Source organism: Thecamonas trahens, assembly GCF_000142905.1.
Source record: "Thecamonas trahens ATCC 50062 unplaced genomic scaffold supercont1.18, whole genome shotgun sequence".
NCBI classification, from domain to species: domain Eukaryota; order Apusomonadida; family Apusomonadidae; genus Thecamonas; species Thecamonas trahens.
The window spans coordinates 474,041-500,396 of NW_013657662.1; the positions used below are offsets into that span (position 1 = coordinate 474,041).

General features: G+C 61.1%; 11 protein-coding genes across 11 annotated transcripts; 6 read left to right on the plus strand and 5 right to left on the minus strand.

Annotated features, from left to right (window-relative positions):
• Window positions 1–821: 821 nt before the first annotated feature.
• On the minus strand, window positions 822–3,462 carry AMSG_04542 (uncharacterized protein; the record flags this gene model as incomplete). The annotated part of the gene is made up of 1 exon (XM_013903424.1): window positions 822–3,462. The coding sequence occupies one exon, from the start codon at window positions 3,460–3,462 to the stop codon at window positions 829–831; it is 2,634 nt and encodes an 877-aa protein (XP_013758878.1). The 3' UTR covers window positions 822–828.
• A 191-nt stretch (window positions 3,463–3,653) lies between these two features.
• On the plus strand, window positions 3,654–5,150 carry AMSG_04543 (elongation factor 1 alpha long form). The gene has a single exon (XM_013903425.1). The coding sequence runs from the start codon at window positions 3,695–3,697 to the stop codon at window positions 5,129–5,131; it is 1,437 nt and encodes a 478-aa protein (XP_013758879.1). The 5' UTR covers window positions 3,654–3,694; the 3' UTR covers window positions 5,132–5,150.
• A 226-nt stretch (window positions 5,151–5,376) lies between these two features.
• Window positions 5,377–6,829, plus strand: AMSG_04544 (elongation factor 1 alpha long form; the record flags this gene model as incomplete). The annotated part of the gene is made up of 2 exons (XM_013903426.1): window positions 5,377–5,867; window positions 5,897–6,829. The coding sequence occupies exons 1-2, from the start codon at window positions 5,394–5,396 to the stop codon at window positions 6,827–6,829; spliced, it is 1,407 nt and encodes a 468-aa protein (XP_013758880.1). The 5' UTR covers window positions 5,377–5,393.
• A 221-nt stretch (window positions 6,830–7,050) lies between these two features.
• Window positions 7,051–8,928, plus strand: AMSG_04545 (uncharacterized protein; the record flags this gene model as incomplete). Its single annotated transcript, XM_013903427.1, has 1 exon — window positions 7,051–8,928. A coding segment is annotated over one exon (1,793 nt), but the record flags the coding sequence as incomplete, so codon positions are not given.
• A 13-nt stretch (window positions 8,929–8,941) lies between these two features.
• AMSG_04546 (NADPH cytochrome P450 reductase) lies at window positions 8,942–10,884 on the minus strand (the record flags this gene model as incomplete). Its single annotated transcript, XM_013903428.1, has 2 exons — window positions 8,942–9,010; window positions 9,130–10,884. The coding sequence occupies 2 exons, from the start codon at window positions 10,882–10,884 to the stop codon at window positions 8,942–8,944; spliced, it is 1,824 nt and encodes a 607-aa protein (XP_013758882.1).
• A 569-nt stretch (window positions 10,885–11,453) lies between these two features.
• On the minus strand, window positions 11,454–12,476 carry AMSG_04547 (NADH-cytochrome b5 reductase 1). The gene has a single exon (XM_013903429.1). The coding sequence runs from the start codon at window positions 12,248–12,250 to the stop codon at window positions 11,489–11,491; it is 762 nt and encodes a 253-aa protein (XP_013758883.1). The 5' UTR covers window positions 12,251–12,476; the 3' UTR covers window positions 11,454–11,488.
• Window positions 12,477–13,786: 1,310 nt separating this feature from the next.
• AMSG_04548 (alkyl-dihydroxyacetonephosphate synthase) lies at window positions 13,787–15,373 on the plus strand (the record flags this gene model as incomplete). Its single annotated transcript, XM_013903430.1, has 3 exons — window positions 13,787–13,801; window positions 13,836–15,113; window positions 15,167–15,373. The coding sequence occupies 3 exons, from the start codon at window positions 13,787–13,789 to the stop codon at window positions 15,371–15,373; spliced, it is 1,500 nt and encodes a 499-aa protein (XP_013758884.1).
• A 107-nt stretch (window positions 15,374–15,480) lies between these two features.
• AMSG_04549 (uncharacterized protein) lies at window positions 15,481–20,572 on the minus strand (the record flags this gene model as incomplete). The annotated part of the gene is made up of 2 exons (XM_013903431.1): window positions 15,481–15,496; window positions 15,525–20,572. The coding sequence occupies 2 exons, from the start codon at window positions 20,570–20,572 to the stop codon at window positions 15,481–15,483; spliced, it is 5,064 nt and encodes a 1,687-aa protein (XP_013758885.1).
• Window positions 20,573–22,063: 1,491 nt separating this feature from the next.
• On the plus strand, window positions 22,064–23,261 carry AMSG_04550 (uncharacterized protein; the record flags this gene model as incomplete). The annotated part of the gene is made up of 2 exons (XM_013903432.1): window positions 22,064–23,218; window positions 23,256–23,261. The coding sequence occupies 2 exons, from the start codon at window positions 22,064–22,066 to the stop codon at window positions 23,259–23,261; spliced, it is 1,161 nt and encodes a 386-aa protein (XP_013758886.1).
• A 499-nt stretch (window positions 23,262–23,760) lies between these two features.
• On the plus strand, window positions 23,761–25,300 carry AMSG_04551 (elongation factor 1 alpha long form; the record flags this gene model as incomplete). The annotated part of the gene is made up of 1 exon (XM_013903433.1): window positions 23,761–25,300. The coding sequence occupies one exon, from the start codon at window positions 23,761–23,763 to the stop codon at window positions 25,195–25,197; it is 1,437 nt and encodes a 478-aa protein (XP_013758887.1). The 3' UTR covers window positions 25,198–25,300.
• Window positions 25,301–25,316: 16 nt separating this feature from the next.
• AMSG_04552 (BUD32 protein kinase) lies at window positions 25,317–26,297 on the minus strand. The gene is made up of 2 exons (XM_013903434.1): window positions 26,129–26,297; window positions 25,317–26,053 (listed from the first exon to the last, which is right to left on the minus strand). The coding sequence occupies exons 1-2, from the start codon at window positions 26,207–26,209 to the stop codon at window positions 25,334–25,336; spliced, it is 801 nt and encodes a 266-aa protein (XP_013758888.1). The 5' UTR covers window positions 26,210–26,297; the 3' UTR covers window positions 25,317–25,333.
• Between the last annotated feature and the right edge of the window lie 59 nt (window positions 26,298–26,356).

Below are 26,356 nucleotides of genomic sequence, written 5' to 3' on the forward strand. Positions count from 1 at the left end.
AGCGCCTCGTCGATCATCGCCGTCCATGGTCGCAACTCCAGCTACAGCCGAATGTGTTCCGCTCCGCCCGCTCGCTCTCACCGCCCACCCCGCCGGCCCAAGACCGAATCAAGTTCACACTCATCTCTCTCTCACTCACACACACACACACATCTCCCTTCTTGGTCATCATGAGCTTTATCGGACGTAGTGTTCTTCCTGGAGCTGCGCGTGCTGTGCGTAGCATCGGGCAGAGGAGCCAGGTGCGACTCGGCTCGAGGAGCAGCAGCAGCGGTGTGGGTGGTGGCAACGCTCGGGCCACCCAGTCTCGGAACAACGCTCTGTTGGCCCTGGCTCTTACGGGATTCGGTGTTGGAACGTATTGGTGGACTATGTCGGCAGTCTCAAATGTAGGTCTTCTTCTCCTTCTTCTATCTCTCTATCTAGCCTGTGCCTTGGGAGCTGCACCTTCTCTGCTCGGATCGAACGCCTGCTCGTGTCGCGTCATGCAGTTGGGATGAAGGCGGGGGGGAGGGGGGCAGGTGCCGGCATGACACGCACATGCACCGACTTGGCTCACTCACATACTATATATTGGGGATGGAAACGGACTTGGAAATGCGGTTCGGGCCGGGATCGCTCGGAATGGCTTGTATCGGACGTGGTATTGGTTGGGGCGACCGGATCAATGGTGGACTCGACCTGGGGTGGGTGGTGTGTAGAACGACTTTAACAAGGTTGATGAGATGGGCAACCTCATTGTTCCGGGATCGTCGGCAGCAGCTTCGTCGTCGTCATCGTCGTGAGTCTCAATGGCTTGAAGTTAGCCAATCGTTGTGATGTATGCGTTCAATGGTTGATGAGCCTGGTGCGCTCGGTAGGGAAACTGGGGGCACTGTGGTCGATGCGCTCGTGGTCGCTGCCGTCGCCGTGGCTGTGGCTGTGGCCATGGCTTGGGCCGTGGGCAAAGCCCATGTAAACGAGGGCGCAAAAGCCAATGCAGTCGATGGCCAGCGCTGAGAGCTTGATGATCTCAAACTGCTGGGCCCAAGCAATGTGCGAGAGCTCGTTGAAGTAGATGAGCTCGGTGGCGGTGAGCACGCCGAGCGGGAGGCCTGACCACAGCAAATCAAGCGCGAGTAGCGACTCAAGCTTTTGAATCGAGTGGTGGGTGGCGTGATCAAGGGTGCGGAAGCCGTGGCGGAACATGCTCTTGACCATCATCCACATCATCTTCACCCGGATGAACGCGAGTCCGATCTTCCACACCACAAGCATCATGAAAAACATCGGAGCGTTCTGGCACGTCAGATCCGGCGGGTCGCGGCTCTTGTCTGTGTCATCTGGCAAGCCCTCCGCCCGGTTTGCAGTGATCCGGTTTGCCCGGCTCATTTCCGCCGAGAGCTTGTACACCACCATCGACGGGATGACGCCAACAATGGTGAGAATGAGCCGGACAATGAGAAAGGTCGTCTCGAGCTGCTCCTTGACCTCGTCTTCGTCAGACTCACTACTTTCTGCGCCAAGCACACCGCGGTACGACGACGATGATGACGACGACGACGAGTCGCTGTACTGGTCGCGCTGCGAGACAATGACCACCTTGACCAACAGTGCAATGTCGGCAAGCAGATCAGCAAGCCCGCCAAAGTGGATGAAGAGGACAATGAGAAAGTAGAGCGGCAGCGCTCGTGACTCGAGCTTGGCCACCATCCAGGCGAGAGGAAGGAGCGCAAAGGCAGCGACTGCCATGACTGCGCCCTCGACTACAAAGGGAGCAAGGAATGCAGTCAGGACAAACGCGGCAAGGACAGTGCACCCGCCCAAAGACTTGATCGACCGGTATCCGCGCCGGATAGTCTTCACAATGTCGAGCGCCACTTCGTTGAGGCCAAACGACCTGACCCAGACAGATGCGCCGATAGCAGCCAGAACAAAGATGCCACAGGTGATGGCGAGCATGAGATGCTTCTGCTTGGCGGTCAGCGACGATGGCTGCCACTCGGCCGGTGCAGGCGCGTTTGTGCAGTACACAACCGCATTGTCCTGGTCCATCACGCTGTCGTGCTCGATGGCGCTTGCCAGGCCAAAGCCGTTGATGGTGACAAAGCGGCGGTCCGCCACCACACGCTCGATGTGGCCAACAATCTTGGGCGCTGAGAAGATCACCCGAGAGTAGCCGAGCTTGAAGCACGGAAAGTTGACCATCGAGACCTGGAGATGCGAGCCCAGAACAAGTGGCGTCGGCGAGGGCGGAAAGTTCGGCTGAACGTCGGCGTTATCGTCAAACTCAAGCATCGCCGACACGAGGCTCAGGTTGAAGCCGGCACCCGAGCTTTGTAGAAAGTCACAGTTTGTGAGCGGGATAAGAAAGTCTTGTGGCGAGCCGCCGTTGTCAAGCATCACAGCGGGCTTGTCGATGTAGGTCACCGCATCCGAGCACATCATGTCGCGCAGCATATCGTAGCGAACAAGTGCCTGGCTGATGCCGGCGAGGACAAGTGTACCAGGGCCTGAAACTGTTCCATGGCTAATCCGCGGATAAACCCCCCGGAGCGTCACTTTGGTGCCGATCCCGAGGTGTATCTCGCCGCCGTTGCGGACGTTGATTGGGGCGAGAAACCGCGGGTTGACCAGGTCGACCACCATGTCGTAGCCGTCGCCGAAGATCAGCTTGCCGCCGTCGACGTCGATGGAGCCGACGGAAAACGAGAGCGAGAACAGTGTATTGCCATACGTGACGGCGCCCTGTGAGCCGATCTTCAAGTCGATGTTGCTCACTTCGGCGCCGATTGTGGCCGTCGTGTTGAAAGTGACTTGCGGGAGAGACGGCGGTTCACCCGAGGGGCTCGCCGGCCCACGCAGAATAGACATGATTGCGTTATCAAACAAGCCACTGATGAAGATCACCTCGACAGCTGGATCGGTGATGACTAGGCCGGTGAATAATTGATAGCTGGAGGAGGACCATTGCGACGGCTGGGTTGAGATGTATGGCGAGAGCTGGACCATCAGGTAAATACCTAACTGTTCAAAAGCCGCATTCACCGCCGCCAGCTTGAGGTTAACGACTGGATGAGGGCCAAAGTGCATTGGCCCGTTGAGCATGCAGTTGATGTTGAGGCGGGGCGCAGCGATGGAGGACTCCGTCGACGTGAAGGCAATGGAGCTTGATGAGTCGCATACGACAGAGAATGAAGCATCAAGCTCACCAAAGCCATCCTTTGGAGTCACACTCATCGATCTAGCAGTTGCCTGGAGATCGGTTGGCAAAGTGAGCTTGAGATCACTGCCGCTCTCCAGAGTGATAACCACGTCCGAGTCGGAGTTTGGCACATGCGGAGGGTCCCACACCGCCTTGTTGCTCCAATCGCAAACACCGTCGCAAACGAGCTGGTGCTTGACCCCAAGCGCAGTGGAGGGAGAGTAAACCACAATGACAACAAGCACAAGAAACAGGAAGAGCCGCCACTTGGTCACCATGGCTGGATCGGTGTCTGAGCGGCCGGCCGTGCGGTGAGGAGAGTGACAGATGCCTCGATCCGCCGGCGTCTTCCCTCAACATGTTGATAGGTGGCGGAGGGGGTTGGTCGAAGTGGACGGAGCGCGAAAAAATATTCGCCATCCACAATCCACAATCCCACAACTTCTTCCCCCGCGACCCGACCCCCCCACGGACAACACACCGCACCACTTATCTTAGACCGAAGCAAACATGTCTGCTGAGACCTTTGACCCCGCCCGCAAGCTCAACGTCGTCATCATTGGCCACGTCGATGCTGGCAAGTCCACCATGACCGGCCGTCTCATCTACGAGCTCGGCGGCATCGACGAGCGCGCCAAGGAGAAGCTCGAGCAGGCTGCTGCCGAGAACAACAAGGCCGGTTTCGCCTTTGCCTACTTCATGGACACGTCCAAGGAGGAGCGTGAGCGCGGTATCACCATCGACTGCCAGACGTCGTCGTTCCGCACCACCAACTACGACTACTCGATCACCGACGCCCCCGGTCATGCCGATTTTATCACTAACATGATCACCGGTGCCGGCCAGGCTGACGTCGCGGTCCTCATGGTCCCGGCTGACGGTAACTTCGAGGCATCGATTGCCAAGCCGTCCGGCATGATGGCTGGTGGCCAGACCCGCCAGCACGCCAACCTCGCCAACCTGCTCGGCATCAAGCAGCTCGTGGTTTGCGTCAACAAGATGGATTCGTCTGAGGGCGGCGCCTACAACGAGGCTCGTTTCAACGAGATCCGCGATGAGGTCTCGCGCATGATCGACGAGGCTGGCTTCCACTCGGCCACTGTCCCGATCATCCCGGTTTCCGGCTGGGTTGGTGACAACCTCACCTCGCCGACCGAGAACATGCCGTGGTACAACGGCTGGTCCGGCCGGTACGGCTACACCGCCAAGCGCAAGAAGAAGGGCTTCGAGATTGTCGGCGGCACCGAGATCAAGGGCAAGACCCTTGTCGAGGCGCTCGACAACTACATGCGCATCCCCGACCGTGACGCCAACGGCCCGCTCCACCTTTCGGTTTCGGGCTCGCGCCTCATCCCGGGCCAGGGTCTCGTGACCATGGGCCGGATTGAGATCGGTACCATCCGCAAGGACGACGTCGTCGCGCTCGCGCGCAACGGCCTGTCTGGCAAGACCTTCTCGATCCAGATGCACCACCAGGACGTGGACGCCGGTATTGCTGGCTTCAACGTTGGCATTGTGGTCAAGTTCCCGAAGGGCACCAAGCCGAAGCAGGTCAAGCGTGGTGACCTCCTGTACCGCCCGGCTGACTACGCCGACAAGCAGGAGCTCCTCCCGCGCCGCGTCAAGTCGTTCCGCGCCATGATCCGCGTGCAGAACCACCCTGGTGACCTCAAGGTCGGCTTCTGCCCGCAGATGTGCGTGCGTACCGGCCGGTGCGCTTCGCGCATTTCGGAGATCCACTGGGTGATGGGCAAGCGCACTGCTGGCCAGAAGCTCGAGAACCCGGAGTTCGTCCGCAAGCACGAGATGGCCGAGATCACCTTCGAGCCGCAGGGCTTCCTCTACTGCGAGACCTTTGAGCGCTCGGAGTCGTACGGCCGTGTTGCCGGCCTCGAGTCGAAGACCCTTGTCTTCATGGGCAAGATCATCGATGTTGAGTACGCTTAAATCGGACCACTTTTGGACACGAGGGAAGAGATGGGAATGAGCGAGAGAGAGTTGATCGCGAGTGGTGCGCGATGTGAGCGAGCAGATGGTTGCGGGCGGGCTCGGGCGTGGGTGCGGGTGCGGGGACATTCGTTTGGACAAAGTGGACGGAACGCGAAAAAATATTCGCCATCCACAATCCACAATCCCACAACTTCTTCCCCCGCGACCCGACCCCCCCACGGACAACACACCGCACCACTTATCTTAGACCGAAGCAAACATGTCTGCTGAGACCTTTGACCCCGCCCGCAAGCTCAACGTCGTCATCATTGGCCACGTCGATGCTGGCAAGTCCACCATGACCGGCCGTCTCATCTACGAGCTCGGCGGCATCGACGAGCGTGCCAAGGAGAAGCTCGAGCAGGCTGCTGCCGAGAACAACAAGGCCGGTTTCGCCTTTGCCTACTTCATGGACACGTCCAAGGAGGAGCGTGAGCGCGGTATCACCATCGACTGCCAGACGTCGTCGTTCCGCACCACCAACTACGACTACTCGATCACCGACGCCCCCGGTCATGCCGATTTTATCACGAACATGATCACCGGTGCCGGCCAGGCTGACGTCGCGGTCCTCATGGTCCCGGCTGACGGTAACTTCGAGGCATCGATTGCCAAGCCGTCCGGCATGATGGCTGGTGGCCAGACCCGCCAGCACGCCAACCTCGCCAACCTGCTCGGCATCAAGCAGCTCGTGGTTTGCGTCAACAAGATGGATTCGTCGAGGGCGGCGCCTACAACGAGGCTCGTTTCAACGAGATCCGCGATGAGGTCTCGCGCATGATCGACGAGGCTGGCTTCCACTCGGCCACTGTCCCGATCATCCCGGTTTCCGGCTGGGTTGGTGACAACCTCACCTCGCCGACCGAGAACATGCCGTGGTACAACGGCTGGTCCGGCCGGTACGGCTACACCGCCAAGCGCAAGAAGAAGGGCTTCGAGATTGTCGGCGGCACCGAGATCAAGGGCAAGACCCTTGTCGAGGCGCTCGACAACTACATGCGCATCCCCGACCGTGACGCCAACGGCCCGCTCCACCTTTCGGTTTCGGGCTCGCGCCTCATCCCGGGCCAGGGTCTCGTGACCATGGGCCGGATTGAGATCGGTACCATCCGCAAGGACGACGTCGTCGCGCTCGCGCGCAACGGCCTGTCTGGCAAGACCTTCTCGATCCAGATGCACCACCAGGACGTGGACGCCGGTATTGCTGGCTTCAACGTCGGCATTGTGGTCAAGTTCCCGAAGGGCACCAAGCCGAAGCAGGTCAAGCGTGGTGACCTCCTGTACCGCCCGGCTGACTACGCCGACAAGCAGGAGCTCCTCCCGCGCCGTGTCAAGTCGTTCCGCGCCATGATCCGCGTGCAGAACCACCCTGGTGACCTCAAGGTCGGCTTCTGCCCGCAGATGTGCGTGCGTACCGGCCGGTGCGCTTCGCGCATTTCGGAGATCCACTGGGTGATGGGCAAGCGCACTGCTGGCCAGAAGCTCGAGAACCCGGAGTTCGTCCGCAAGCACGAGATGGCCGAGATCACCTTCGAGCCGCAGGGCTTCCTCTACTGCGAGACCTTTGAGCGCTCGGAGTCGTACGGCCGTGTTGCCGGCCTCGAGTCGAAGACCCTTGTCTTCATGGGCAAGATCATCGATGTTGAGTACGCTTAAATCGGACCACTTTTGGACACGAGGGAAGAGATGGGAATGAGCGAGAGAGAGTCGATCGCGAGTGGTGCGTGATGTGAGCGAGCAGATGGTTGCGGGCGGGCAAGGGCGGGGCGGGTGCAGGCGCGGTGACGTTCGTTTGGACACATATCACATCAATCACGTGCATCACAAACCATCCTGTAGACAGCCCCACCCACACACCCAACGCGGTGAGGTGACACGCCCACGCACATTACCTCTCGCCATCAGTAACACACCCATCATGAGTATCATGTTGCTTGTCATCTGTTGCGTCATTATTATTAGTGTGGAGGGTATGACCGCCGACTTTGCGAGGAACAACTCGTTGACGTGGACGACGCCGCAAGGAGGAGCGACACGGAGCGGAGCTGGACCCATGCCGATGACTATGTATGGACCATTGTACACATCATGGAGCAGGTCAACAAGTGTCAACGCCTTCAATACTATGGTTATTGGTTCCGTCGAAGGTTCTACCAAACTGGTTGCTCTCACCGATGTGGCTTTGAGTGTCTGGGATGTCGAGTCTGGTTCCCTTGATTATCAATACACGGTTTATCGTTGGCTCGGCTCGCATCAGTTGCAAGGCATCGCTCTCTGGCCAACTCTAGCTGGAAAGGGGGATACCCTTGTGGCATCTGTCTCTAACTCTGGCGCTGACGTCTTGTACCTCCGCGTCAATGTTGCTGCTTGGGAGCTCAAGACTGGTCAGCCGATCTGGTTCTTCACCCCAAAGGCGCCTGTTGCCGGCACTTCCATTAGTGGCATCTCGTGCGTGGCTGCCGTGGCTTCCTCTGCAGCTCCTCCTCCACCTGTCTGGTGTCTCGGCGGCTTGTTTGTCAACCAACGATCGTACATCAATACCACTCTTTACGAGCTTGATGCTTCATCCGGCAAGGTCCTTGCCGAGACGCTGCTCTTTCAGCGCTCCAACGGATTCTACCTCGACACGAGTGAGGGTGCGAGTCCGACGCTCTCAGCGGATGGCTCGATGCTGTATGTTGCATACGGCGAGTACTCGGTGATTACTACAGGCTCGACCCGTGTCGCTGCCTACGATCTCGCCGGCGGCGTGCCTGCCCTCAAGTGGTCGGTCTCCACCGGGCTGATGGACGACCAGATTCCAGCCCTTGCCATTGTTGTTGTCTCGCCGACTCGGCTGGCAGTCGGCCTACAATCGGGCAAGTCGAGCCCAAACCCCTCGAGCGTCGTGATTCTCGATGCGGAGACTGGTGCCACCATCGGCGAGGAGGAGGTCGAGGACGCACTTGCGTATGTGGTCGGCAAGGGCAACATGGTGTACGCAGGTGGAGCATTCGACACGGTTGTGGCCATCGACTTGCGCAACAGCGGCATGAAGACTTCGCGGATCATACTGCCGTCGGCCTCGGCGACTACCTCGGCCATTCTCGGCTCGAACGGTGCGCTCGTCTTCCAGCTCGTTCACCTCGACGCGAGCTGCTACTTTTACTATCTCGACGCGGACTCGGGCACGCCTGTGGCGTGGTCGTCGACCGAGTGCGATGGTACCGGGCTTGCCGCTACTGATCATCTCCTCTTCCGTGGCAACAACTTTGAGGTGACGGCCGACTGCCTGGTCGAGCCGTGCCCGAGGATTGCACCTCCGCCGCCGCCGGCTCCGTGGACGCCCGATTATTATCCGCCGCCATCACCGTGGTTCCCATGGCACACGGTGGCCATCATGGGTGCGGCTGTGGTCATTGCACTTGCTATCGGTGCCATCTTTGTCATCCGGTCTCGCTATCGCCGGCGGATGAGTTACGGGCCGCTTCTCGAGCAGCCCGGCTACGTCAGCGGCCAAGGTCCAGTGATCGGAAGCGGATATGTGGGACCGGCGCCGGCGCCTGAATCGGGGCTTACACCGCCATCGTATTCCACTAACTACGGCGGGGTGGCGCCTGTGGCAGGCGGAGTGGTGGCTGCGGGCGAGGCGCCCCCGGCATACACGCCAACTACCACAGGGACTGTCTAGATCTTACACTCTGTGACTGTTTAGCCTGGTGAGCGCGACATTGAAGAGATGGGCAGCTTGTTGTGCGCCATCAGTATAAAGCCTGGGTGCTTCTTACTTTACCAAACGTCCTGCTGGTAGCGGCCGGCCTTTGCGAGCTTCTCCATGTAGTACTTGGCCTTGTTCGGCTTGATGCCGGCGTTGTCGACGATGAGGGCTTCGAGGGCGGTGCGGACGTCGGCAGCCATGTTTTGGCATCGCCGCAGATGTACAGGTAGGCGTGCTGGTTGTGGATGAGGTCCCAAACCTGTGCGGCGTGCTCGGCAATCTTGTGCTGGACGTAGATCTTGGAGGGGCCGACACGCGAGAAGGCGATGTGGAGCGAGGAGAGGGTGCCTGAGGCCTGGTAGGCGTCGAGCTCGTCGGCGTAGAGGTAGTCGGTGTCAGGGGTGCGGCAGCCAAAGAAGAGGACGGTGGGCCCGAGGTCGGCACCTGCGGCGCGATCGGCGTCGCGGTCTTGGAGGAAGCCACGGAAGGGGGCGATGCCAGTGCCCGGGCCGACCATGATGCACGGGGTGGCCGGGTTGGGCGGCGGGCGGAAGTGCGAGGTGCGGATGAAGATGTCGCAGGTGTCTGCACCCGGAGCGAGCGAAGCGAGGTAGTTTGTGGCGACGCCCTTGCGAAGGAGGCCCGATGCCGAGACGTACTGGAGAACGACGGCGGTAATGTGAACCGAGTTCGGGTGCTGCTTGTGCGACGACGAGATCGAGTAGTAGCGCGGGATGAGCTTGGGCATGAGCTCGACAAAGTAGCCCATGTCGTCAAAGACAATCGAGTCAAAGCGGGCGAGGACGTCGTCGATGGTGGCGCAGCCGTCGACGACAAACGCCTTGTACTTGGCCTTGCCCGACTCGGAGCGCATGTCAACCATGTCCTCCAGCTCGGCGCGATGGGCGTCGTCAGAGGCAAGCTCAGCGAGAGCGCGGAGGACGTAGCGCGACGGCGGGGTGGTGATGTCGACATACTTTGTGACGACGTTGCGGAAGGTGGTGGCACCCGGAAAGTACGGCTTCTGGGCGGCGTCGACGGGCGGCATCTCGAGCACGATCTCCGGGTCAAAACCGAGGCGGCCGATGACGGCGTCAACTAGCTCGGGGTCGTTGTGCGGGAGGACACCGAGGTGGTCGCCGGTCTCGTAGCTGAGGCCTGAGCCGGAGAGGTCAAAGTGGACAAGGCGACACGAGCGGTCCGATGCCTGGCCATGGAGCTCGACGTTGGCGGTGATGAGGGCTGGGAACGGGTGGCGTGCGTCAAAAGTGCCCGGGGCCGGTGGGGTCGGCGGCTGCGGAAGCGATGGGAGGATGCGGGTCTCGTAGAGGCGGATGAGCGAGTTGTCGGCCATGTCGAGGTCGACGCCGAGGACCTCGACAAGGGTCGGCCAGAGCTCGGTCTGCCACGCCAGAAAGTCCTCCTCCATCTGGCCGTCCTCATCACCCTCACCACGGACGTAGACGCGCGAGCCGCCGAGACGCTCGATGTGCTCGTCGACGGAGCGGCCCATAAACTGGTAGTGCTCGTAGGTCTTGTTGCCGAGGGCAAAGACGGTGAACTGGAGGCCTTCGAGAGCATCCTCATCCGCTTCTTCGGTCAACCACTCGTGGAACTCGACAGCTGAGTCTGTCGGCTCGCCCTCGCCGTAGGTAGCGACGACAAAGCAGGCGACAGCCTCTGCGCCCAGAGACGCGAGCGATTCAAACTCGATGGAATCGACATCAAGAACGAGAGGAACACACGCATGACGACGAGACTCTGCAGCGAGACGCTGAGCAAAGTCTTCCGAGGTACCTGTTTGAGTACCGTAAATGAGAATGAGATTAGCACCAGCATCGGCGGCGGCGGCCGCCACGTCCTTCTTGCCCGACCAGCTTCCCGATTTGCCAGAACCACCAGCACGAACAGCAGCCACACCAGAGAAGCTAGGGACTCTGGTAGAAGCAGAAGCAGATGTAGGACGAAAGCAAAGGTACCAAACAGCAAAGGCAATGGCAGATGCAATGATCATAGGTCCCATCAATGACTCTCCACCTGGTCCACTCTCACCTGCCACGGCTGCTGCTGCTGCCGCGGCTGCCGCGGCTGCTGACCCCGCATCGTCACCCACCGTAGCCAACACACTCATGGCGCTACAGAGTCCAGTCACTCCCACAACTTGGAAAAAACAAGCTACACTCTTTCGCGTCATTGTCCTCGTTCTTGTCGTCTGCTTGCGCGTCACTTGTGTCAACTTGGTTGGGTGTATGGCCTTGAAGAGGTAAGGGCCGTCACGGGAGGGGAGGTGCTGTCGGAGCGCGTCGTTGGCTGTGTGGCGAATTTGGCTGCGAATTTGTGGAAATGTCGCGCTTGCGCTGCCGGCTGTGACCAGGGTGTGATGATGCTTATAGCTTGCCACGACTGAGGGGGGGGGAGGGGGGGAGAGGGGGGGGGGTGGAAGGGAGGGAGGGAGGGAGGGAGGTTTGGTTAAGATCGAGGGTGTTGATGAGGGTGTTGATGAGGGGGATCATGGCGATCGCGAGGACGACAAGGTCAAGAGTGTCGTTGGCTGGGCCGAGGTAGGGATGGGGAGAGGGAGGGTGGGGTGGGAGGTAGCTTGATGTGGGGTTTCATGACTAGAAGGCAAATACCTGCTTGCCGTCCGTGGCAAAGCCCAGGTCGGCGGCGATGGACTTCATGGCCTTGACCATCGGCTTGGGCCCGCAGAGCAGCATGCGGGTGGCCGGCGAGGCCGGCGGGAGCCAGGCCTGGATCATGTCGGCCGAGACGTAGCCAACGCCGCCGTCCCATTCGGGGCTCGGCGGGTTGTTGAGCACGTAGTAGACCGAGAACTGGTCCGGGTAGGTGGCAGCGAGCGAGTCAAGATCGTCCTTGAGCAGGATGTCCTCGTAGTTGACGTTGGCAAAGATGAGGTTGAGCTTGGTGGTGTCCTCGGGATCCTCCAGCACTGCGGTGATGATCTGGAGCATGGGAGTGATGCCAGTTCCGCCGGCAATCATGCCGAGGGCGTCGGCCATGCCGCGGACGTACTTGAAGCGGCCCTTGGGCCCCTTGACGGCGATCTCATCGCCAGGCGCCATACGGTCGACATGAGTCGACATCTTGCCACCCGGGTAGACCTTGATGACCAGGTCAAAGTAGCCAAGATCGGCGTCGCCCGAGACCGGGGTGTACTGGCGAGTCACCCGCTTGCCGTCGATCTCAGCCGAGAGAAAGAGGTGCTGGCCGATGGGGAGGCCGAGAACGTCGTCAGGATGCGGCAGAGCAAACCGATAGACAGCCGTGTTGTGCGTCAGCGGAATGCGCTCGAGGAGTCTGAAAAAGCTGTAACTCTTCCCGTCGAGCACCACCGAGCCCTTCTCTTGCCCTTGCGCCATCTTGTTTCCCTTCCCTAGCTCGAGCCAAGCCTTCAAAGCCGGAGTCTCTGTCGTCCAAGCCAGAACCGGACGAACTCTTCCACAATCTCCACTCTTTGTCTGAATCTCTTCTTCAGAACTCGATCCCTGTCCCCGAGCCGAACTCGCACCACATGCCGTCGCCGCTGCGGCCTGATCCCCTCCCGTCCGAGCCGAGCCACTGGAAGCCTGCCGCGCTACCGGTGCGCTCACTAGCGCAGTATGAAGATGCCTAAGGAGCGAGAGATGTGCACGCGGCCGCAGCATCCTTTCTTCTTGTTGTGCGTCGAGTGGTACGAGCTCCCGCTGTCTGGGTGGGCTTGGGGTGGGCGGGTCGGTGTGGGGGGAGCTGGTGTTGACGTGGCGCTCGCCGAGTGGCGGCGGCGAGGGTCGGGCTGATCGATGGCGGGGCGGTTCAGATCGGCGTCTGCAAGGGCGCCATTTGGTGCTGGTGGTGGTGATGGTGTGGTGTGGTGTGGTGTGGTGTGTGTGGGGGGGTGGGGTGGGGTGGGGTGGGGGGGGGGTGGGGGATGACGATGATGGTGATGATGGCGATGACTATGATGATGACTATGATGATGATGACGAGGTTATCACAACGATGATCAAGACCATTGTCGTGACTATCATGTTCATCTTCTACAATGCTTGTCATTCTGTTCCTCACGCATGTGCGCCCGCCGTTTGCTGCAAAGTAACCAAAACCGACCATGTCTGACCTCAGCCAGGCGCGCCGTCGTCGCGCTGCGTCATCGTCCGCCGTTTGCTGCAAAGTAACCAATACCGACCATGTCTGACCTCAGCCAGGCGCGCCGTCGTCGAGCTGCGTCATCGTCATCACCTTCACCTCGCGAGTCGAGCTACCAGTTTGATCATCGCGAGTCGAGCAGCCAGCTTGATCATCGCGAGTCGTCATCACCTTCACCTCGCGAGTCGAGCAACCAGCTTGATCATCGCGAGTCGAGCAGCCAGCTTGATCATCGCGAGTCGAGCAGCCAGTTTGATCATCGCGAGTCGAGCAGCCAGCTTGATCATCGCGAGTCGAGCAACCAGCTTGATCGTCACCTTCATCTCGCAAGTCGAGCAGCCAACTTGATCATCGCGAGCCGAGCAGCCAGCTTGATCGTCACCTTCACCTCGCGAGTTTTGAGCCGAGTGACAGCTCGACGACGGGCCCTGTCCGGTGCGGTGGGCATAGAGGGGAGAGACAACGGTAGGGATAGACTCGACTTTGGTTTTGAAAGGAGGTAGTATGGAGGCGAGTAATGAGCTTGTGGGACCGAGTGGAAGTGGTCTGAGGTGGAATGGATGGGGATATGCTGATACTGAGTTCACCGTCACGGACAAGAATGAGTTGATGTTGTCGGGTCATCGCTATGAGCTCTCGGGCACACCACTGCCATCATTTCGTCCATGGGTAGAGGACAAGATGGGCTTGGATCTCAACGTATCAGATCCCCCACTTCCGCTTCATTCTGTCCTTCCTTCCGTTCCGCTTCCGGATTCCATCGTCATCCAATGGCTCAGGTCCTTGTCGCTCTCTCGCAGCCATCTCGACCACGCCAAGGCCGACGCCGATGGCGGTCAACCGTCGTCATCCAACTTGCCGCCGTCCAGTGTGGCCATCAAGCACTCGGTCGATCCTGTGACTCGGATTCATCACTCGCACGGCCACACCTGCCGCGAGGTGTGGCAGTTGCGAAAGGGTCAGCTGCCACGGGTGGCCGATGCTGTCGTCTGGCCGCTCACCGAGGACGCGGTGGCGGATGTGGTGGCGGCGGCGGCAGCGGCGGATGTGGTGCTCATGCCCTACGGCGGTGGCACGTCGGTGACCAATGCGCTCACGCTTCCGGAGCGCGACGCTGAGCCGCGACCGATTGTGGTTGTCTCGATGGCCAAGCTCAACGCGGTGCTGGACGTCGATACCGTCAACATGACTGCCACCATCCAGGCCGGCGCCGTCGGCGCGGTGCTCGGCAAGGAACTGGCCGACGGGTGGGGTGTGACCATGGGCCACGAGCCGGACTCGTACGAGTTTTCCACTCTCGGCGGATGGATCGCCACCCGGGCCTCGGGCATGCAGAAGAATGTGTATGGCAACATCGAGGACATCGTCATCTCCGTCACCCTCGTCACCCCGACCGGAACTGTCGTCAAGGACGCCGTCGTCCCACGTATCTCGGCCGGTCCTGACATCCATCACCTTGTTCTCGGCTCGGAAGGCACCCTCGGCATCATCACGTCGGCCATTGTCAAGGTCCGCCCGCTCCCGGCTGTCCGCAAGTACGGTGCCCTCATCTTCCCCGACTTTGACGCCGGCGTTGCCGCCATGTACGACATTGCCCAGGCCCACGCTGCTCCGGCCTCCATCCGCCTGGTCGACAACAACCAGTTCCAGATGGGCCAGGCGCTCAAGCCGCCGACCTCGTGGTTTGCTTCGGCCATTGCCGCCGCCAAGAAGTTCTACGTCCTCTCCATCAAGGGCTTTGAGGCAGACACCATGGTCGCTGCCACGCTGCTCTTCCTCGGCAACTCGGATGCCGACATTGCGGCCCAAGAGGCTGCGCTGTATCCGATCGCCGCCCGCCACGGCGGCATGCCGGCCGACGAGGAGAACGGCCGCCGTGGTTACGCGCTCACTTTCATGATTGCCTACATCCGCGACCTGGCCTTCCAATACTGCTTCCTCGCCGAGTCGTTCGAGACCTCGGTCCCCTGGTCCGGCGTCCGCCACCTCTGCACCTCGGTCAAAGCCGCCATTGTCGACGCAGCTGCAGCCCGGAGTATTCCGCGCGAGCCGTTTGTCACCTGCCGAGTGACGCAGACGTACGACACAGGCGCGTGCGTCTACTTTTACTTGCCTTTCTCGCCGTCGGCGTCGACAACGCCATGGACAAGTTTGACGAGATCGAGCACATCGCCCGCGTCGCCATCCTTGACGCTGGCGGCTCAATCTCTCATCACCATGGCATCGGCAAACATCGGGCCAGCTTTATGCCGCATGTCCAGTCGCCGGCCGCCAACGCAGCGCTTCGCGCCGTCAAGCGCGAACTCGACCCGACCAATGTGTTTGCCTCGGGCAACGTCCTGCCAGCCAAGCTGTAAACCGACTCGCCGCCATCACCGCCGCCGCGACCGCCGCCGCCGCGAGCCGGATCGTGACCGCGACCGGCCGTCCACCGACTCGGCCGCTATACTCGCTGCCGCTGTGCTCAGCTCGTCGATCGACTCTTGGAACGAGCGGATGTTCTGCCACGAGCGAGCCTGGTCGGTGCCGGGCCCAAGCGACGAAGCCGAGCCCGGTACCGGCGCGTGCCCACCTTCGCCGGGCGGCATGAACGGAGCGAGGCCGCTTGGCGAGCTCACAGTTGCCGGCCGCGGTCGGCTGAGCATGGCAGCCGGCGCGGTGGAGAGCGCAAAGGCTCGACCGGCCCCCGGCTCGGCGGTGACGCTTGACGCGGTGCCGGCGACACGGCGCGGGGCGCCGGTTACCCCGTGCCGTGCTCCGCGGGTGTTGACGACCGGCGCTGACTCGGCGAGGCTTGGTGGTGCGCGCGACGACCATGAGCCTCCGGCCGAGCGCGACGAGCCGGTGTCGGCGTCAGCGTCGGCGTCGGCAATGACGGCGCGGATGCGGCCGACGTTCTGCTGCACGCCGAGCGATCTCGAGCCCGAGCCGCCGCGCGGGAGCGGGCCACCTCCCGACGACGCGCCGGTTCCGACGTGCGGGCGGGCAAAGGCTGGAGCCGCCACGGCAGCATTGCGACCGTGCGAACCGTTGGTGGGGTCGGTGATGGCCTGGATGTGGCCCTCGGGCTCGGCCTCAAAGGCAAAGCCCGACGGGTGCGGGAGAATGGCGTCGGGCCAGACGGGGACAACTGTTTGCAGGAGAGTGTGGACGGCCTGAAGGGCGGCGCGGATGCCGATGTGCTCGTCGTCGGCTGTCACCTTGAGCTCCTTGACAATGTCGGCAGGCTCCGGGTAGTACCAGCGGCGAAGGTACTTGAGGGTGTAGTCGGGGAGGAGGGCGAGGACTGGAACAAGAAGACCCAAGAACCAAAAAGTCGGAGTGGCGATGACGGTTGTGCCGACAAAGTACATGTTGACGGCGTCGCGGAAAAAGGAGGCGACGTAGGAGAAGCCCACGAGCCAGCCAAAGTAGAGGACGAGCGAGGCAGCGAGGGCCGAGACGGTGACAATGTTCCAGGTGGAGAGCTCGAGGGCGGCCTTGAGGTTGACGGCGATGACGACTGCGGTAAAGATGTGGACGCCGTTGGAGAAGAGGCCAAAGACGCGGCCATCGGGCCCGTGGACGTTGTGGGCGAGGGCAGCCTCAACAAAGAAAAAGAAGACGATCGAGTGAAAGACGGCCGAGGCGACCCACGAGGCAAAGGCCCAACCATCAAAGTACTTGTTGTCCTGCCCGCGGTAGTAGAGCTTTGGATATTGAAGGAGCGAGGTTCGCCGAAGGACTTGGTCGTAGAGGCCCATGGTGATGATTGGAAGGGCGGTGAATAGGGTATTGTACATGGCGATGGTCCACCGCTCGACAAAGGTTTGCCCGGAGAAGCCGTTGAAGAAGACAAACCAAAAGGGAATGAGGGTGAGCGCCATGTTCTTGTAGAAGCAGTAGAAGATGAGAGTCGAGATGCGGTGGTAGCACCAGTGGCCGTGGACGAGGAGTAGCGGGAGGAGGAAGCGGAACTGGGCGAGAGCGTAGTCGGCCGCCAGCGCCGCCTGGCCACCCTCCTCGCCCGAGATGCCAATGCCGATGTTGGCCTCGCGGATCATGTCGACGTCGTTGGCACCATCGCCGATGGCGAGAGAGACCGGGTCGAGGTGAGCCTGGACGAAGCGGACCATCTGAGCTTTTTGAGCTGGCGAGACCCGGCAGCCAATGACAGAGACGCACTCGACAGCGAGGTCGAGAAAGGCCTCACGGAGGCGGACGGTGAGCATGTCCTCCTCCTCGACAGGGTTACGGAAGCGGTCAAAGAGCGAGAACGAGCCTGAGCCGGGCTCACCGAGGATCATGCGCATGGTGTAGCCATCGATGACGACAGCGTAGTTGACAGCCTCGGGGCCGTCGATGGCAGACGCGATGGCGGCGACTTGGTCCTCCATGAACGAGAGGAGGAGGGCCCGGACGCGGTCGAGCTCGTCGCGGTTGGTTGCGACCTTGGCCTCTTCGGACGCGTTGAGGACAATGACCTGCATGTTAGGGGTAAGGAGCTGGCACGAGTACCCGATCATGATGGCGGTCTCCTGCTTATCGCCAGTGAGGACCCAGACCTTGATGCCGGCTTCGCGGAGCGTGGCGAGCGCCTCGGGCACACCGTCCTGCAGCTTGTCCTCGATGGCAGTGGCGCCGACAAGGACCAGCTCCGACTCGATGTCATCGTAGATGGCGGCAAGCGCCGCCGACTTTTCCGAAGACTCGGGCAAGTTCTCCAGGCGGTCGAGCTCTTCGGACCACGAGGCCCAGAGGCCCGGCGAGACGACGCGCTTGGCCACGACCAGGGTGCGAAGGCCCTGAGCGGCGAAACGGTCAAGGTGAGACTGGGTTGACGGCGCGATGCGCGAGTTGTTGAGCGTGAACGAGTCGAGCAGTTCCATGACGACCACATCTGCACCCTTGGTGAGGACGAGAATCTCGCCGTTGGGTCGCTGGACCACAACTGAAGAGCGCTTGCGGGCCGAGGTGAAGGGGAGGATGGCGAGGATGGGGTACTCGACGTCCTGGCCAAAGACTGAGACTGTGACGGACGAAGGGGTGCGGGTGTGAAACTCGTAGCCAAACATCTTGGCTGCGTTGACGAGGGCGCCTTCATCCGGCGAGGCTGCCTGGTAAATGACGGCCGGCTTGGATCCGTCATTGGCGTCATCGTTGGCCACGTCGTCGTCCGAGTCGTTGCCGCCGACAAAGTCGATTTCAGGAATGACGGTGTGACAGACGCCGAGGAGCTCGGCAAACTCGCGGATGGCATCGCCGGTCTCTGGGTCGAGGAGCGCGGCCTTGAGCCGGTCGCCGTCATCATCAAAGACGACGTGCGGAATCGGCCGGCCCGTGAGGAGCGGACAGTTGGCCGGTTGCGGCCCCGCGTCACGCAAGCCATAACTTGCGTGATGCTTCTCGCTCGCCTCTTCTTGCTCCTCGAGTGAAGCACCGCTAGACGATAGCGAGCAGCCTTGGAGGTTGCGATGTCGAGGCGGCGGCGGCGACGCGCCCGCCTGCCCTGCGGTTTGACGACGCCAGCGAGTGCTTGTCTCATTGGTAGGGTTGTGGGCAATGGCTGACGAAGACGAGGCACGAACAAGGGTGTGGGATGAGGTGTCCGAAGCCTGACCGGCAAGCTGCGATTCAGCGTAGCTTGCATGGCTGGTGCCGTCGAGGGTTGGCGCGACGCGCGGCGGAACAGCGCGGCGCGCCGAGACCGGCGGCGAGATGGTTTGGATGGGCATGACGTTGCGTGGCGGGATGCGCGGAGCGGCGGGCTTGTTGATACGACCTGGTGGAAGGGAGCGAACCGAGGACGGTCGTCCGGCTTCCTGGGCGGTGCTTGAGTCTGAAACGGGGGACGACGATGATGATGATGAGGAGGAGGCCGCGGCGCGGATATTGTCGGGCTCATCGCCAGGGCCCAGGCCTTGAGGTGTGTTGGCGAGAGTGCCGGCGAGGGCCTTGGACGAGGTGTGCGGTGATGGCGGGTCCGAGATAGATGAGCTTGAGGAAGACGTTGTCGCCGCCGACGATGAGGAGCGGCGACGGTGGCTGGTGCGCTTGGGCGGCGCAAGGTGGGCCGAGGAGACCGAGTCTGCGGACGAGTCGGAGGCGTCGTGTTTGGCGGAGGCGTGCGAGACGTGGGTTGCGATGTGGTCGGCCTGCGAGGGGGCGTGGACGAAAAAGGCAGTGTCCGCGCCGTAGGCGACGCCGTTGATGGAGCAAGCCTTGAAGGCCATGTAGTTTTGAGTAAGTGTGCCGGTCTTGTCTGAGAAGATGTACTGGACCTGGCCGAGCTCCTCATTGAGCGAGGAGGTGCGCGACATGGCGGGAGTGTCCTTGGGCGGGTAGTACATGGTGATGTCCTGGTCGATGAGCTTGGACTGGCCAAACTTGACGGTTTCCATCGAGACGTAGAGCGAAATGGGGATGAGGGTGGAGAAGAGGATGACAAAGGTGAGGAAAGAGAGAGCGCCAGCAGCGCGTGGGTTGACGTTGCCAAGGGCGAGGTAGTGGGCCGAATGAGTGTTGCGGCGGAGCCAGACTGAGTTGCCGACGGCGCAGACAAGGCAAAGAGAGACCTCAAGAATAAACATGCCGATGATGAGGCGATTTGTGAGGCGCTCGACGCGCGACTGCTTCATGCGGACGCGGTTGGACGACTTCATGATCTTGGTGTCACGGCCAGTGTAGACGACGAGACCGTAGATCTCTGCGGTGTTGCGCAGTTGCGAGTCGCGGAGGAGGATTTGCTGGTTGGTGACCTTGATGCCCGAGGCGAGGGTGGCAGCCTGCGGGCGGGCGCGCGAGGCCTCGGAAAATTGCATCAGCGAGCCAGCCGAGGGCAGGGCGCGGAGCGGGGGGCGTTGGTGCGAAGCGGGCGGCGGCTGGACGCTAGCCGAAAAGTGGTGAGGCGGAAGGAGGCGAAGGACACCGTTGAAGGAGTACATGGCCGAGTTTGGCGGATCGCACTCGAGCTCTGCACGGAGCGAGAGCAGCTGGTCAAGGTCCACGGAGGCCGTGGCGGGAGGGGCCTGGCGGATCTTGAGGTTTGACTCGCCGTCGAGGTTTGAAGTCTCGATGTAGCACATACCCTGCGGGCCGGAGGAGGCGATGACCATGATGTCAGCGGGGAAGAACTGCTTGTTGGTGACGTTGACAATGTCACCTACGACGAGATCCTGCCAGCGGACGGGCATCTTGACGCCGTTTCTCACGACTATGGTCTGACGTTGATTGACAACTCGATCATTGACATGACGATGATAGTCCTCAAGAGCCTCCTTGATGGCGGTAAACATGAGAACAATGGCAAGGGTCATTGCCACCGTGCCTGTGCCCAGAGGAGAGACACCGGGGATCTGTTGCAAGACGGCGATAAAGAGAAAGTAAACGTTGGCAATGCGATGGAACTGTTCCCAGAGGTTCTTCGGAACAAAGTTGAAGACGGTGTACTTTGACGTCGTTGTGTAGTTGGAGTTGAACTCGAGCGAGTCATTGTACTCTCTGTCATTCATCCGCAGCTTGCGCGGGACGACTGTCGGGGCAACCCGAACACCACGGGACGGCCACGGCCAGCACATGCGCCTAACGAGTAATAGTGGTGGGGTGAGGGAGAGGAGCGAGCGAGCGAGAGAGAGGTGGTGGTGGAGATGTAGAGAGTGTGTGTGGTGAGGGTGTGGAGGTGATAGGTGTGAGAGTGTGGCTGTGGGTGCGGTGCGGGGGAGGGTGGTGGTGGGTGGCGCGGAATTGAGCTGGAACTGTTGATGATGGTGGAATGTGGTGGTGGTGGTGGTGGTGGTGGGGTGGGGGGGGGGGATGGGGATTGGGGGGAAGTAAGAGGGAATGCGATGGGGTCGAGTGATGGTGGTGGCGGACTGGTGTGTGATGGTTAGAGCAAGTGATGGCTAGCGTGTGTGATGGTGCTGACTGACATGGTCGTGGGATGTGTCCACGGGGGGGGGGAGGGGGGGGGGAAGAGAGTGAGGGACGAGAAGAGTGGGCTTGGGCTGGTATGGGGATGGATGACAGTCGTAGAGTCAAAGTTGGAGTCGAAGTCGGAGGGATCGGGTCGGGATCGGGTTGGGACTCGGCGAGAGTAGCCAGGGACGGGGTTTGGAGGAGTGGCAGTTGATCGGTGGCTGGAAGAGTGAACTGCTGGCCGAGGATTGTTGACGGCGCAGAGTCTACGGCTGGCGATGGCGCACAGGCGAAGCGGCAGCGAATGCTGGTTTGTCAATCATCTCTGGCTCCTGCATTGGTGGCCATGGTCCCTCCTTCGGCCTCAGCAGCGGATGTGCTATACACGCGCGTAGCGCACGGTGCTTCCGTCCCGCCGATAGTTGTCGCAGAGACGATGCAGTGTGCAGGATGTGACGACAAGGTCGTGTGTGTGTGTGAGTGTGTGTGTGGGGGTTGGGTGTGTGTGTGGGGGCTGTTTGGTCTTGTGGGTGAAACCATGTGGCAGCATCTGGGTGATGACTGTGGCTGGCTGTGTGCCCTTTTTGTTGCGCGACGTCACACTCCAGCTGTTGGCAACCGTGGGCGTCATGGCCGTTGATTGCTGCAAAAGCAGCTAGTCATACTTATCTCTAGCTGTTGTAAGAACAAAGAAAATGGATAGCATTGAGATCGGAGTGTGCAGCGTGTGCTTGGATGGCTACTCGGCTGAGAGGAAGCCAATGATCCTTGCGTGCGGACACTCGTTCTGCGAAGTCTGCATTCACCAGTGGAAGGCTGCTAACGGCGGGGCGCACTTGAAGTGCCCAGCGTGCAGGAGGCTTGCATCAGCATACCCTCCAGTCAACTACCAGCTACTCGAGACATGCATCGGGGTGCGTGCAGGGCAGATGGCGGCCGTAGAAGCCTCCAGCTGGCCGCTGTTCTGCAGCTGCAGCCATGACGGGAAGGATCAGCCGCTGGCGACTGTCCGGTGTCGCGACTGCCGCCAGTCGTTCTGCACCGATTGCTCAAAGGCAATCCATGTGTGGATCGGGGCGGCCAAGCATGAGGTAGTTCCTGTGATGTCGGTGCGCTCAGGCGTTGATAGCGCACCCATCTGCCCCCAGCACAACATGCCGTGGGTATGGGTGTGCAGCGAGGCCGAGTGCAGCGGGAGGCGTCTGGGATGCGCGGCGTGCATTGCTCGGGGCATTCATAAGGGGCATGATGTGGAGAAGCTGACAGATGCGCTTGATCGGCACCACAAGGAGCGAGTGCAAGTAGTGGAGCAGGTCAAGAAGTTTGCCGGCCAAGCGGCGGCGGCGAAGGAGCTGGCGCGGACGCAGAGGAAGGTACTCGCCAAGGTGGAGACCACGCTCACGGCCAAGATCACCAAATCATTTGACCGGTATGTCAAGAAAATCATAGCCCACAAGGCGAAGGCGCTTGCCGAACTAACGGCGAAGGTCCAGACCGCCAGCATGTCGCTGGATACGTTCGAATCGATGCTGGTGAATGAGACGAACAAGCTGGAGGCGGCTGCGGCGCAGATCGAGGCCAACACGGAGCAGATTGGTGCGCTGATCCTGGCCAAGAGCAACAAGCTGGTGAAGGAGAGCAAGCTGGCGCTGACAAAAGCGGCCAAGGCGACGTCGCTCCCGCCGACGTCGGTGACAATGTCTCGGAGAAATGCTAGGTTGCCGTCGGTGGAGGTGCAGCTCTCGGCCACACCGGCCTCGAGCCTGTTGAGTTACACCTCGGCGCTCGGGATCTCCAGCATCACCGACACTGTTGCCAAAGTCGGGCCCAGCACCAACGGCATCGTCATGTCGCGGGGCTTCAAAGACGTTCGGCATCGGTTCGAGTTTATGCTGACGCCGCCGTCGGGCGCGCCGGATGATGCTGGCTGCAACGTCGGTGTCGGTGTGACGAGTATGGCGACGTGGGACGCTCAGCTGCGCAACAGCGAGCAAACAATCATGTGGGCAATGGACAAGATCACAAGCGGCAAGAAGGAGGAGAAGCTCTCGACAACTGCCAAGCTTGCTGCCGGCAAGGTCTGCGCCGTCGAGTACGACCCGCACAGCGGCGAGTTTGCGACGTTTGTCGAGGGTGCGTCGACTGGGATCCACTTTCAGCGCGTCATCCGCGGCGACCTTCTCCACTTTATCTTGTCTGGCGATGCCAACTGGACCCTTACGTGCGTGTCGATGACCGCGGTTCCCAGTGTGAGTGCTGCCGCTGCTGGGTCGGCGTTTGCGGCGGTGGGCGAGGCTGCGATGCCGGCTGTGGGGACCAAGCGGCGGCGTGCTTTGTTGAGCGCAGGGGTAGCGACAACGGGCGGACCAGCCCAGGCCCTCTATCGACCGATGGCGCTTGCGGATGTGGCGCATGCTGGGGAACTAGCCTGTGGGGGGCAGATGAAGCGGCGGAGGATGCTCGGGCCCACGTCGACGTTGTCGCAGGGTTGATTCTTGCAGCAACGACAAACGTTGGGAAGCTGGCTATATCGCGACAAGTTCTAAAAGCAACGATCGCGAGTGGAGCTGGAGAAGAGGAGAATGGGGTGGGTGGATTGTGGTGAGATCGGGTGTGATGGGCGGCTCGGGTCGGTCCATGGATTGACCGGCATGTCGGGAGTCGCGGCAGCCGAGGAAGCGATTCGGTGCGCGCTGCAAGAACAGCAAGGCCAAAAAATACAGCCGTTGAGTGGACAAAAAGGGGGACATTCCGGGCGGAGCATAATCCACAAGTCATCAGAAAAAGGGGGCGAGGGGCGGGGGGGGGTACGGACAACACACCGCACCACTTATCTTAGACCGAAGCAAACATGTCTGCTGAGACCTTTGACCCCGCCCGCAAGCTCAACGTCGTCATCATTGGCCACGTCGATGCTGGCAAGTCCACCATGACCGGCCGTCTCATCTACGAGCTCGGCGGCATCGACGAGCGTGCCAAGGAGAAGCTCGAGCAGGCTGCTGCCGAGAACAACAAGGCCGGTTTCGCCTTTGCCTACTTCATGGACACGTCCAAGGAGGAGCGTGAGCGCGGTATCACCATCGACTGCCAGACGTCGTCGTTCCGCACCACCAACTACGACTACTCGATCACCGACGCCCCCGGTCATGCCGATTTTATCACGAACATGATCACCGGTGCCGGCCAGGCTGACGTCGCGGTCCTCATGGTCCCGGCTGACGGTAACTTCGAGGCATCGATTGCCAAGCCGTCCGGCATGATGGCTGGTGGCCAGACCCGCCAGCACGCCAACCTCGCCAACCTGCTCGGCATCAAGCAGCTCGTGGTTTGCGTCAACAAGATGGATTCGTCGGAGGGCGGCGCCTACAACGAGGCTCGTTTCAACGAGATCCGCGATGAGGTTTCGCGCATGATTGACGAGGCTGGCTTCCACTCGGCCACTGTCCCGATCATCCCGGTTTCCGGCTGGGTTGGTGACAACCTCACCTCGCCGACCGAGAACATGCCGTGGTACAACGGCTGGTCCGGCCGGTACGGCTACACCGCCAAGCGCAAGAAGAAGGGCTTCGAGATTGTCGGCGGCACCGAGATCAAGGGCAAGACCCTTGTCGAGGCGCTCGACAACTACATGCGCATCCCCGACCGTGACGCCAACGGCCCGCTCCACCTTTCGGTTTCGGGCTCGCGCCTCATCCCGGGCCAGGGTCTCGTGACCATGGGCCGGATTGAGATCGGTACCATCCGCAAGGACGACGTCGTCGCGCTCGCGCGCAACGGCCTGTCTGGCAAGACCTTCTCGATCCAGATGCACCACCAGGACGTGGACGCCGGTATTGCTGGCTTCAACGTCGGCATTGTGGTCAAGTTCCCGAAGGGCACCAAGCCGAAGCAGGTCAAGCGTGGTGACCTCCTGTACCGCCCGGCTGACTACGCCGACAAGCAGGAGCTCCTCCCGCGCCGCGTCAAGTCGTTCCGCGCCATGATCCGCGTGCAGAACCACCCTGGTGACCTCAAGGTCGGCTTCTGCCCGCAGATGTGCGTGCGTACCGGCCGGTGCGCTTCGCGCATTTCGGAGATCCACTGGGTGATGGGCAAGCGCACTGCTGGCCAGAAGCTCGAGAACCCGGAGTTCGTCCGCAAGCACGAGATGGCCGAGATCACCTTCGAGCCGCAGGGCTTCCTCTACTGCGAGACCTTTGAGCGCTCGGAGTCGTACGGCCGTGTTGCCGGCCTCGAGTCGAAGACCCTTGTCTTCATGGGCAAGATCATCGACGTCGAGTACGCCTAAGTGTTTGCACTTGGTCATGAGCCGCACTGGTTGTTGGCTGGCCTCGGGTTGATGCGACATGTTCCTCGAGAATCAAGCCCCTGTAAACGCCTGGCTTTTTGTACTCTCACTGCGCGCGCGTGTGTGTGTGTGTGTGTTAGCCAAACATGTCGCGCTTGCGGCCGCGGGCGCGGACATCCTCCAGGCGGCCGAGGACGGCGTCGTCGTTGGCGCAAGCCTCTGCGTAGGCGCCGAGGACGGCGGCAAAGGCGTGCTCAGCAAAGGGATGGGTGGAGATGAAGGCACGCTCGAGGACATAGAGATCGACAGCCTTGTCCTCGAGGCCGTCCGACTGAGCGACCGAGGCGAGGCCAAAGTCGATGGTGACGACCTCGAGATGGAGGATGTTGAGAGCGACGAGGGCGCTCGGATCGAGCGGCTTTGAAGCCAGAACGGCAGCGTCTGACGGCGAGCGCGGACGGAGCATAAAGTTTGAGGTTGTCAGGTCGCCGTGAACGACGTCACCATTGTGCAGCAGAGCAATGTCCTTGCCGACGGCAGCAAGAACAGCCATGGCGTTGGGGGGGAGGTGATGTGGGCCGACATCATCCTTGATCTCCAGCCCCTCCATAGCCTGCAAGTAAGCCTTGAGTGTGATGCCATGAACCAGCTCCATATACAGCACCATCTCCTTGGTATCGACCATCAGCACGCCCGGGACGGGCACGCCCAGAGCCCTTGCCCTTGCCAGCGACCTCGCCTCTGCCACCGTATGGGCGGCACGGAGCTTATCATCCAGAACCTTGTGGCGATAGCCCTTAACAAACCGATGCTTTGCAAGCGCATCAAGTCCTCCAAGCCGTCCGATGTACACTCTCTGCACACATGCCATGAGTATGGGTGTAAGGGGGAAAGGGCAGACGGGGGGGGAGGGGGAGGGGGGGGGGCGTACCGCTTCGGCTCCCTGCGCCAGGAGGGTGAAGCCCGGAAGGACAAGGGCAGGAGTAGGGGTGGGAGCACTAGTTGTGGCCATAGTGTGTGTAATCGTGCGTGTGCGTGTGTGCGTGTGTGGTAGTAGTAGTGGTGGTGGTGGTGGTGGTGGTGGTTGTGGTTGTGGTGAGGTGTGTGTGGTTGTGGTGGCTGTTCAACTGGCCAAGTTCGACGCGTTCCGCAAAGCCTT

Excerpts from the sequence above, each read along its gene's own strand:
- AMSG_04543 (XM_013903425.1), top strand. The coding sequence starts at position 3,695 with ATGTCTGCTGAGACCTTTGACCCCGCCCGCAAGCTCAACGTCGTCATC.
- AMSG_04547 (XM_013903429.1), bottom strand. The coding sequence starts at position 12,250 with ATGGCGCAAGGGCAAGAGAAGGGCTCGGTGGTGCTCGACGGGAAGAGT.
- AMSG_04552 (XM_013903434.1), bottom strand. The coding sequence starts at position 26,209 with ATGGCCACAACTAGTGCTCCCACCCCTACTCCTGCCCTTGTCCTTCCG. Across the intron at positions 26,054-26,128 it reads TGGCGCAGGGAGCCGAAGCG|AGAGTGTACATCGGACGGCT; the intron begins GTACGCCCCCCC and ends GCATGTGTGCAG.